This window comes from Camelina sativa, chromosome 15 (genome assembly GCF_030686135.1).
Source record: "Camelina sativa cultivar CO46 ecotype springtype chromosome 15, ASM3068613v1".
In the NCBI taxonomy this organism is placed as follows: Eukaryota; Viridiplantae; Streptophyta; class Magnoliopsida; order Brassicales; family Brassicaceae; genus Camelina; species Camelina sativa.
The window spans coordinates 12,148,430-12,160,129 of record NC_141894.1 but is presented as its reverse complement, the minus strand read 5'-3'; the positions used below and the strand labels follow the sequence as shown (position 1 = coordinate 12,160,129).

General features: G+C 32.8%; 3 protein-coding genes across 3 annotated transcripts; 1 reads left to right on the top strand and 2 right to left on the bottom strand.

Moving 5' to 3' along the window:
* Positions 1 to 2,607: 2,607 nt before the first annotated feature.
* LOC104746621 (uncharacterized) lies at positions 2,608 to 4,338 on the bottom strand. Its single transcript, XM_010468138.3, has 5 exons — positions 4,063 to 4,338; positions 3,480 to 3,620; positions 3,186 to 3,227; positions 2,967 to 3,019; positions 2,608 to 2,863 (listed from the first exon to the last, which is right to left on the bottom strand). Exons 1-5 carry the CDS (start codon positions 4,085 to 4,087, stop codon positions 2,789 to 2,791), a joined length of 336 nt encoding a protein of 111 aa, XP_010466440.2. The 5' UTR covers positions 4,088 to 4,338; the 3' UTR covers positions 2,608 to 2,788.
* Positions 4,339 to 7,158: 2,820 nt separating this feature from the next.
* On the top strand, positions 7,159 to 8,560 carry LOC104748409 (uncharacterized). Its single transcript, XM_010470055.2, has 3 exons — positions 7,159 to 8,113; positions 8,198 to 8,401; positions 8,505 to 8,560. The coding sequence occupies exons 1-3, from the start codon at positions 7,159 to 7,161 to the stop codon at positions 8,558 to 8,560; spliced, it is 1,215 nt and encodes a 404-aa protein (XP_010468357.2).
* Positions 8,561 to 8,747: 187 nt separating this feature from the next.
* LOC147926532 (uncharacterized) lies at positions 8,748 to 11,158 on the bottom strand. Its single transcript, XM_087487095.1, has 7 exons — positions 10,787 to 11,158; positions 10,570 to 10,683; positions 10,316 to 10,510; positions 10,071 to 10,226; positions 9,691 to 9,926; positions 9,517 to 9,598; positions 8,748 to 9,431 (listed from the first exon to the last, which is right to left on the bottom strand). The coding sequence occupies exons 1-7, from the start codon at positions 11,156 to 11,158 to the stop codon at positions 8,748 to 8,750; spliced, it is 1,839 nt and encodes a 612-aa protein (XP_087343221.1).
* Between the last annotated feature and the right edge of the window lie 542 nt (positions 11,159 to 11,700).

Genomic DNA, 11,700 nt, shown 5'->3' with positions numbered 1-11,700 from the left:
TTATATTGTTACTATTAGGAAAATTCAATCTTAGAATATCTTCTAGAAATATATATATGTGGTTAATTAAAAAAACATATTTGACAATTTACACCAAAATTTCAGATAGTTAACATAATCTAAACAATTTAGAAATATTCTAATTTACAAAATCTTAGCAACTTACATTTTAAACGACTTCTTTTGTTGTATAAATATTGAAGTATTTTCAACTCAACAAAAACTCTCAAATCTATTATACTCTAAAACCAAAACCTATTAGCTTCTTGTGTTCTTTGTTAAATTTTTTTTTCCAGATTGTTATATGCATGTCAGTATGTTCCGTTTAATCTATGTCTCTCTTTTTATTTATAATTATTTGTTCTTTGTTAGATTTTATTTAAATAAGATAACAACTACAATGTGTTTATGTAGGTTTTATAGTAAACATAGCTTGAGAAGCCTAAGGAGCCGCAGAGGCGGATCTATGTAGTGATGGAGTGGGGCACGTGCCTCATGCTACTTATTAAAACTTATCTAATACACTTGGTTAGTTTAGTTACACAGCTTAATTGTTACCTAGGTGTCCCATGCATTCGATTCCTTTTTTTCCTAGAACCAATGTTCTTTTTGTAATGTCTACTAACATGTTAATATTTTTTTCTACTCCAAATTATACTTACATTTAAATTTAAAAAGTATTGTAAAACTAGTTAATTAGTATAATATATTTTAATTTATCTAATATATATATATAGTTGAAATCTATATAAATAAATGATTTTGTACACAAATTAATCATATGAATTCATAATATAACTCTTCCATGTAACTTCTAAACATTTCTACAATACTATATATTAGTTTTTAATATTTTAAATGTAGATTTGGACTTTCATCATTGGACCTTTGATTTGATATACTATTTATCTATATTTTATAAATTTTAGCGTGATTATGAAAGGTTATATTGTGTATTATTTCTGATTTTTCAAAATTTTCCTACGTGTTTTAGAGTTAGAGATTATAGTTGCGAGAAATGGCGATTTAAAAGTTAATATACTGCACAAAATCCTTATGTAATATATGTTTGATATGAATTTCATTTAAATATATGTAATGTGAAATTGAATATATTTTAAAACCAAAAAATAAAATAATTTTTAAATATATAAAAAGATGGAAAGTTATATTTATTAAATATTTTAAAATAGAAATTTAATATTATTAATTATGCCCCATATCAAATTTCTTCCTGGATCTGCCCCTGCCTCTCTGTGTAACTTCTCTTCTCCATCAATTAAAGAGTATGGATTTTATGTATACTTACGTTAGCCGTCTCCTAATTTAAGGTCATAAGTTTAAACCTTTGTACATAGAGATTATAACATATGCTAATTTGCAGGGTGGTCTCAATTTTCTAAGTATAGGTTTAAGAGTATGAAGGGATGAATTATTTTTGAATAAAGCCATGAATTCTGTAAGAATCACAGAACCTGTATGAGTTATCATTTTCTATATTATTCTGTTATTGTTTTTTATTAAATAGTTTATGTTCAATTTATAAAGCAGATGAGAAGTTAAGAGTATTAATATTACTCACCTCTATTTGTATAAAATGGCATGAGCGCGCATATGCTTATGTTTCTTTGCTTCCTATTATGATTTACACCAATCAATCTCCACACTTATAAATTTCTTGTTAATATGTCAAAAAAAAAGATTTGAGGGATGTAGTGTTTTGATGTTGGGGGATGCTATTGCAGGGATGATTTAGGCAGGTCACAACATATTATGGTTTGATTGTGCAGCGAGGATTTGGACAGAGAAGTATTGCAGAGATTGAATATTAACCACCCGAACCAAAAATGTGCTATCGGTTCTTTGGATTTGCTAAGTCGTTAGACGTTCTTTAAAATAATAACCGTTGATATGAATTTATACAAACAACTAAACATTCCTAATTTTTGAACATTTTTGCGAGATTAGAATGTTAAATGCTGTAATTTTGTCTCGACTTTTTAAAGGTGCTTTTGTGTCTTATTAATTTATGTGCTTTGTTTTTGTAGATGGCAAACTTTGGATCAATATATTTGACTCAGTATCAAAGTCATAGGTATGTTTTAAGCATAAATTAACATTAAGAATCTAATTATTTGGTATTTGTTATGTTTTATTTAAATTAGCTAATAATTAAGATATGTTTATGCAGGGTTCAAGGTCAACATAGTTGAGAATTCTACATATTTTTCTTCTAATCTCAGTCTCATGTTAATAAATTTTTATATTTAAAAAATATAATAAAAATTTTCCAGTGGATATTGAAATGGTTGTAAAATTATGTAAAAATCAAACTCAACATAAGACAAGGACCACACAAGAAGCAAGTATGACACCATTTTAAAATAACTTGGGTGCATGCAGTCATCAAACTCACATAAGGGCATCTCCATTGGGAGACTATTATTTTGAGACTCTTATATTTTTGTAATATTAGAAAATGTACTTTTACAAAATAAGAAGTTTTGGTTTGTTAATTAAATTATACTCCTCCAATGGTAAGCTCTAATAATTGGGGTTCTTATTTAAAAAAAAATTATTTGTAATTATAATTATAGTCTGGTAAAATAAATTAAAAAGAGAGCACTGTTTCATTAAGAAAGTTTATAATATTTGTGTCGTGTGGGAAGCTATAGTTTCTTTATCTCAACAAAGACCCAACACCATTCTCACTAGTGTATATGGGATCCATCAGCAGAACAAGGACCATTCAATTGTTAGAACTTGACGATTTTGGCATCAGCAATCCTCAGCACACTTCAGTCATGTAATCCGTTGGCGATATCTTTTGAGGAGGCAATGTGTTGTTTGCTGCAGCCAGGATCTGTAATTGTTTCATCCCACAAGACATGAGTCTCATCATTAATGCAAACGAGCATCTTAATAGAGAATTAAAAGCATATGATAGAGTCTGAAGTCAGTTCTACCTGGTGAGGTAGTTTACCCCAAACACTTCCTCCATAGTACATGATTGGTCGCTCTGTGAAATAGCAGGTAAACTTGACAATCAGTTCTACTCTATTAGCTGGAATGCAGAGATAAAGGTGGGAACTATAGGTATATGTGATTGCGTTTGGAGCCAACTCAAGCAGAACAAGTGTAACATACAAAAAGGATTAAAAAAACTTGGAAGTCCTTAATCTTACCAGATAGATCCACAGTTTGGGTCTGCATTGCAGCTGCCCCTCCTATTCATTGAACAAATCAAGAAAGTAAATAAGACAAGCACATAAACTGAGTCGCATAAAGTCTGTGAATTTAACATACCATATCTATTAACCAGAGAGATTTCTAAAAGGAGCATGACCAATAAACTAGCACTGACTCATCAGATGTTTAGCAATTAGCATAGCAACAGTTGATACAAGAAGGACCAGACAGTGAGATACAGAGGAAATAATAAACCACTCAAACGAGTAAGAGATAGTTCAGATTCATACGTTGGCTCAAAAGCTGAGAAGCTTCACTCGTAGAGCAGTCCTTTAGTGGTATTATCCTCTGGGGTTTGACTTCCTTCTGAGGACCAGTAGCAAGAGGCTGATTTCGCTCACCATCCTTGTTCTGTTGGCTTCTTGTTTGATCTGCATTTCACTCTTTCTTTAGCCAAGAACAATATTATAACGAGCAAAACTTGATCTAGCTCGACGGAAGGTGCTTTTTTTCAAGAAAACAGGCGTAAAAATGGATCAAGAACACACATTGGGAGATAGATCAACCAGAGAATATGCAAATTAAAGAGAGAGCGAGATCTAAATACCAGGCTCTACCCTAATATATCACTTTCTTAGAACGATTCTTGACGTTACCCAATCACAATGTTTATAGATTCCGGTGCAATCAATTACTTCTCTTCCTCGAACAATCAATGATTCTAAGCTATAACCTTCACAGAACCAGATCGGAGGACATACATGATCGGAGAATCATCATCTACCATCAAGAACCCTAATTTTCGAAAATCGAATCCCTAATTTCTAAATCATTATAAAACAAGCCATCATACATATAGAAACATGAAATTACCATCAGATGGAGATTGATGAACCATCAGCTTTGGTAGAGAAGACTCTCAAATCTCTCGTCGATTGCTTAATCAACACCTCCGACTGAAGATTGTTTGATCAGTAGTTTGATTCGAGATTTGTTAATCAATCAACAAGATAAAAAATGAAGCAAAATTTCTCTCCGTTGGGAGAAATATCGCGAAGTCGAAGAGATGGAAGAGATGGAGAAAGAAGAGGAAAAAAAATAAATTGTTTTTTTATATAATAAATTTGACCAATTAAATACAGACAGCACACTAACTCTTCCCAACAAGAGTCGATGTTAAAACTTACTAAACAAGAGCCAACTCTTATTGTTTTATCATTTTTGATTTATTTTTAATCTCAAATAAAATAAGAGTCTTGCTAAAAATCCTGCTAAAGTCACCAATGGACTTGCTCTAAACTTTAAAATTTTAAAGTTTCAACAGTCACATATTTTTAGGTTATTTGCAAACTTTTGGAAATAAACAAAATATATAATTATATAACTAATTATCAGATATATATTATATAATATATAATATTAATACAACGAATTAGCAAAAGCAATGTCTCCTTGCATAATATGGATTCCAAACATTCATGATCTGAGGGGTTTGACCCACTTGACAATTTAGATCATTCGGTTTAGAAGCTTTAATCTTTTGATAGTTTTTCTTATCCAGTTTTATACCTCACGAGTTTAATACGAATCTAACCAGTCACTAATCTATTTCACATTCTATTCGGATCTATCGTCATGTGAAATCTAATTTTATGTGAAACTTTAATTATTTCAAACATTTATAAATTGGATAAAACTAAACTAATGTAAGTTTAAACTGTAAATATTATAACCAATAATTATATAAATAAATATAATATCGTATACACACAATATATTAACAAATTCAAAGAAAATTTAGTTTTGAAATCAACACCGCATGTACGTGTGGGTCCAAAACTGAGATAGTATTAAAACGAAATATGAGAAGTCTATATTCAATATTAAAATATTACAAGATAAAATCTAAAAACATGTATATTACTACTTAATTAATGTCAATAATATTTTTTAATTTTTATCCGCGTAATAACGCGGGCCTTATCTAGTAGAAAATAAAGTACAATATTTGTAAACAATAATATACTAAAGATGTCATTAAAGCTAAACAAATCTACCTACATAATTAGCACGCCAGAATTTAATGTAACTTATAACTCAATTCATATTTATTGTTAAGATTAAGAAAAACCAGTCTTAGAATATCTTAAGTAAAATATACAGTTAATAAGTGATCAATTTGAGATTTTACACCTAAATTTCGGATAGTTAACATATGATCAATGTAGAAAATCAGAAAATTATAAATAAATGAGCTTTTTCCAAACATTTGTCCATATACATTTTTTTTTGAAGATTGTCAATTGTGATGAAAATACCCCTACTAATAGATATAGTGAATTTTTAGGAGTTTAAATCAAAAAACAAACAGAAAATCCATGTTAGTATACAACTGTGTAAAAAAAAATTGGAAAAAAATGTTTTGGGTGTCAAAAATCAGTTTGTAAATTGATGATTTATGGTCTAAATTGTTCAGAAAAGACTTTCTACATTTTTTTCAAATTCTGAAATATTTAGACTATTCATTCTACAGTTTGTACATGTTCTACGAAGTTTAGACGGAAAATTTGTTCTAAAAACTTCAGAACCTGAATTTTGTATGTTCTACAAAATTAAGAATATGTATTCTACATTTTTCTTCATTCTACATCAATTCAGAATATATATTCCACGTTTTACCCTGTATATTAAAAGAAGTAGAAGATATGTCATAGATATTTTAGAATTTATAATTTGTAAAACTTAGAATATCATAGAAATAGAAAGAAAATAAATTAAATAAGGAAAGTGAATATTTTTTGAATAATCTTAATTTATGGTTACAATTCTATATTTGTTGTTTAGATATGTTCTAATATATTTTAGAATGTGTATTCTTAATTATTTAGAAGATAGACAAATTCAGAAAAAATCAACATTCTACATTAGCTAACGTGATCGGTTGTTTACCATCTTTTCCACCTTCCACGAAAATTTCACTTACCTGTTTATGATGCAAATCTATGTTACTTATGGTGTATGGACATTGGATGCCAACAAGGAGTGAAGATTTATTGATGATGAAGAAAAACGTGCAAGATTACTGACTTTGCAACCCACTACGTCTCTTGAAGAGTTGAAGGTGATGGTTTGAGAAGACTATGAAATAGAGCAAAGTATGTTTGATGTGGAATTCAGTTATTCACCCACAGAGGTTAAAGTTGATTCTCCTCCCGTTGTATTGACAAATGATAGAGGAATGAAAAAATTTCCTGCATATCTAAAAAGAAAAAACATGATTCGGTTGTGTGTTACGTTCAAAGGAGTAGTTGATCATGATACGAGTAAAGTCCAGTTCGATCTGAATAAGGTCCCACATGATACAAGTGATGGTGATGATGTGGGAGTTGATGTGGGAAAATCAGTAGCTATTATTTCAAGGAACTCACATAAGCCGACTAATGATGTATTAGAAAAGCCTACTGATGTTAATCTTGGTGATGCTGCTGGTTCAAAGTTGGAAGATTCAATGGAAAAAAGGGTGAATATTTTAGCAGTAAGGAAGCTTTACAGGCTACTATGGAAATGTATGCAATGAAATATAACTGCGACAACATGATTACCAAATCTGATAATAGATGGTGGTGTATACGCTGCATTGATAGTGCTTGTAATTGGCGTCTCCAGGCTGAGTGTTTACAAGCATCTACATATTTCAAAATTAACAAGTTTGTGGGTAACCATACATGTGCTCCTTAAAAAAAACTCATTTTGTAGGACTCAATCTGCAAGAAAAATTAGACATCTCATTAAGCAAAGCTATGAGGGTGTGAAGGAAGGTCCTAAACCGATTAATATAATTAATATTATTCGTTCAAGGTACGGCTGCGAGCTAACATATCACCAAGCTTGGAAGTCTCGGGAGTATGCAGTTAACGAAGTAGAGGAATTCTTGAGAAAAGTTATGCTAAGATACCAAAATACTTGCACATGCTACAAGAAGCGAATCCTGGTACGTTCACGAATTATGAAATTGACTTTGATGGAAGATTCAAATATCTATTTATTTCTTTTGGTCAATCAAGAAGAGGGTTCTACAAGGCAATGCGGAAAGTGATAGTAGTTGATGGTACATTTTTGAAGAATAAATACAAAGGGGTTCTACTAGTTGCTACAGCTGTAGATGGTAATTCCAATTTGTATCTAATCGCATTTGAAATTGCTAATTCTGAGAATGATTGTTCATGGGAGTGGTTTTTTATGCAACTTAAGATGGTTATAGCTGATGAAGAAGGTTTATCATTTGTGTCAGATAGACATAGATCGATTACTAAATCAATTGGAAACATCTACCCATTGGCTAAACATGGTATTTGGATCCACCACTTGATTAGTAATGTGATAACATATAATAAGGACAGAGGTGTCGCTGGTATGGTTGCAAAAGCATCAAAAGCTTATAGAGTTGCTGAGTTTGAGAAAGAGTTTGCGCGAATTAACAATATTAGTCCTGCTATTGGAAGTTATCTAGAGGAAGTCAATGTGAGAAAATGGGCTCGCCGTCATTTTCTGGGTTATAGATATGACATTAACACCAACGCTGCAGCTGAGTCAATCAATGCAGCTTTGAGGTCACCCAGAGAGTATCCACTAATTCTTTTGTTAGAAAGCATCAGAGAAATGATGACACGCTGGTTTTATGAGAGTAGAGAGTTAAGTGCAAAGCAAAAATATCCTTTAACTGTTGAGGTGGAGAAAAAGATTTCAAGAAGAATAGAGAAAGATAAATTCATGAACGGTTATCCGATGAGCAGATCCATGTTGCATGTTAAAGGTAATGGAGTAGACTACATTATTGACTTAGAAAGAAGGACTTGTTCATGTGGAAAGTTCAGCATAGAAAAAATCCCTTGTAGACATGCTATAAAAGGAGCTTTTGATATAGGTAAGGATCTATGTCCTTATGCTGATGACGTGTATACCACTACCGCATGGAGATAGCAATATGAGGAAACTATTAATCCAATAGGTGTTCCTGAAGAAGAATGGCGAGTCCCACAACATGTTGAAGATGCTGAAGTTCGACCACCTGAAACAAGAAGACATCTTGGACGGCGAAGAAAAAGAAGATATGAATCTGCTGAAGACAAGATAAAATCATCACAAAACTCACAAGGGTCAAAGAGACATAAGTGTAGGCGATGTGGCAAAGAAGGGCATAACAGTACGACATGTAATATCGTGATATAAAAATGGTTTGTGCATGAACTTAAGATTCATGTTTTTGAATTTTTAGTGGATTTCATTTATATTTACGGTACTCTATATGTTTTCAGGTAGCCTCTGGGTTGTGTTTCACGGCAGAGGAGTTGTGATGAATGATGGTGTTTAATGGTTTTGATTTTAGACTAATAGACTCATGTGTTTTGAAATTCCTTGATGGTGTTGATTTTAGATTAATATAAGACTCATGTGTTTTGAAATTCCTTGATGGTGTTTTCTTTGAATCCAACTTTCATTAAAACCAGGGTACAGAAAAACAGACTAACAAAGAGTGTTAAGCATAATAACACTCTTAATTAGTAAAGGTCTACAAACTCAGAATCATACACTGGAGGCTCATAAGTCTCCATTCTCTTAATTAGCACAGGATCCTTTGCTGCTCTCCAAAGATCAACTGCCAACTTCAAATGAACAAACTTGATGTTTTCATCGTCTATCAAATGCAAAGGTAGATTAAGCATGTGACACTCGATATACTTCAGGACATAAACTCCACAATCACAGTTTGACCGATTTAACTTAGGTGGCATACGGACCTTGATGATCTCGTATTGAGTCAGCAATGGAGCTTTCTCATCAATCTTTTTGTGAATCTCCTTGACAAGACGAGGGATGACATGTGCGAATGACTCAACGTTTCTTCTGTTGTGATACTGATTACAATCGAAGAATTCAATTGTTCTTAGGATGAAGTTAATGCAAACTGAGATCCAATGATTACCGTTAACGAAGACCGGTGCATAAATTTTGTCCAAATCTACAGTCCAACTTTTTTCCGTCATTCCATGAGATGGCAATTCACCTTTGGCGTAGCATAACAAAGATTTATTCCACATGTGACTTCGTCCCGCTGATCTAAACTTGAAGTACTCGCCTTTGACTTGCATGCTAAACTGACAATTCATGAAACCAACATGATCACAGTTCAGGCGGCCTAAAGATGTATGCTCTAGAATTATATACATCATTGCATCCATTTTCTGAAAATATGAAACATGTTAACAAAATCAGGTTTGTCCAACTAAAAAAATATAAAATATGATTTTTAGAAAGATTGATATGTACTTCGTTTTCAAGCCATTTGTTGCCCATCATAACTCGGTCAAACAATTCTCGATCAAGTAAAGTTGGACCAAGTTGAATGTTTCTGTAAACGTAAAACAATTGTAAGGTTAAAAATTAAAGGAAGAAATTAATTGATAAATCATAAAGTGAATGGAAAATGTATGAATCACGTACTCGAGATGCCTATTCCCTTCTTCAAAGGCATTCCATACATCATCAGCAACAAAAGTCAACAACGCATCCGGTTCATCTATACCCGCGTTTCGGGGACTCAGTGTAGGATCAAATCCGGATACAACTGACTTTTGAGATAGGTGTCCTATTGTGTTCTTTAAGTAGTCTTGTGAACATACATTAAGGTCTATCTCAAGATACGGAGTAAACAGATTATCAAATTCTAACGTTTGAACCTATAAAAAAAAAACGCTAATGTTAAAGTTTACAACACATAAGTTAAAACATACACATACAAACCAAGTCAAGTGTTTACAACATACACGTTTTGGGCTTACAAACACATACACATACACATACAAATGCTACTTCTTACATACCAAAGTTTTGGGCTTCACTTGTGATGGACCTTGACTCACTTCTGCTGGACTTGATGGTTTTGAAGTCGTCTCTTTTATTGCGGATATGGAGGCCTTGATATCTGATACATCTTTCTCTAATGTTTGCAATCGTTCCTCAATCGCATCTGTGAAGCTCTGAAAGAAGAGTCAATCAAGTCCTTAAAGAACCGCTTCTTTTCATCTCCACAAGAGCAATGCAAAGTTGATGCTTGCTGAGATAGCACCATCCTTTTCCGTTTCTCTGCTACATGATCAACTTGCTTCTTCTTCCTCTTCTTCAAGCTAGACACTTCTGGAGTATTAGCTTGCTTCTCACCACTCTCCAAACAAACCGAAACATCATTGTCCCCTCCAACAGTATGAGATTGTTCTTCAACATCCTCAATATTATCATCTTCCACACCATATCCTTCGACACTCTCCCAAATATAATCTCCAAAATCATAACCAGATCTGATCAAAGCATCCAAGAATGTACTTGCAATTGATTGGAGTCCACCTCACAATCTTTAATTGTATCACTCTTCATAAATTCAATGGACTCCAATGCATCCATGTTTCCGGTAGAGGAAATGTATGGATAAACTACATCCTGCCAAAACAAAAACAAAAAACCAATTCAACATACATTCATGTTCGTTTATCATATTCAACATATTCGAATATATTCAAAAAAAAAAAAATAGTCAACTAACCTTGTTTCCAATTGATTTCTCTACAACGAGGAGCTCATCATAGGATATTTTTGCAACACCTTTCCAATTAGAGCATTGACTAACTGTAATATCTTTATCAAACTTCTTTCCCATCAGTTGTCCAATGACAGGAATTGCTTCCATAATCCAAACTTGAAGAGCATATGAGAAACCATTGAGGATGTAACTTATGGGGTTCTTCAGTTTCTTTCTTGCTTCCATTATAGAGCTAACTAAATGGTCAAAAGCTACAAGACCCCAAGGATAAGTCCTAACCTTCTCAAGATCCATGACCAGCTTGATGTATGAATGTGGTATAGCTTTCTTCTCATCCTTAGCAATTACCAACCCAGCAATCACACAAACATACATAAACCAAATTCTATCTTATTTTTTTCCCCACGATGGAGCTGCTTCAAGGTGGGTCTTCATCAAACTTTGAATGGTAATGATACCACCTCTCTTCAACAATTTACTCAAAACCCATTATCATCTGTCCATTCCTCTGAATCACCACTAAAATAATCATTGTAGTTAAGCCCAGTAACTGCATAAAAATCTTGCATCGAGAATCTAAGCGGCCTCTTACCAAACACTAACCACATCTCATGTTTTCGCTTAGTCACCAACTGCCTACACATGATGTTGTGTATTAACCGAGCTGAGTACCCAAGACCATTCTCATACAATGCAAAAATACTTGCGAAAACTGGATCACCCTTCTCAATCTCATACTCCTCTGGTAATGCGCTCTTAATTTTGTTCAAAATAGACATTCGACATGAGTTATTTATCTGTCCAACTTGTGGCTCACTTCCATCTCCCAACTTGTGGCTCACTTCCATCTCCCATAATTCCGATTCTTAAAACTATGATTCGGTTGAACAAAAAAACCTTGAATATTAATCATTTAG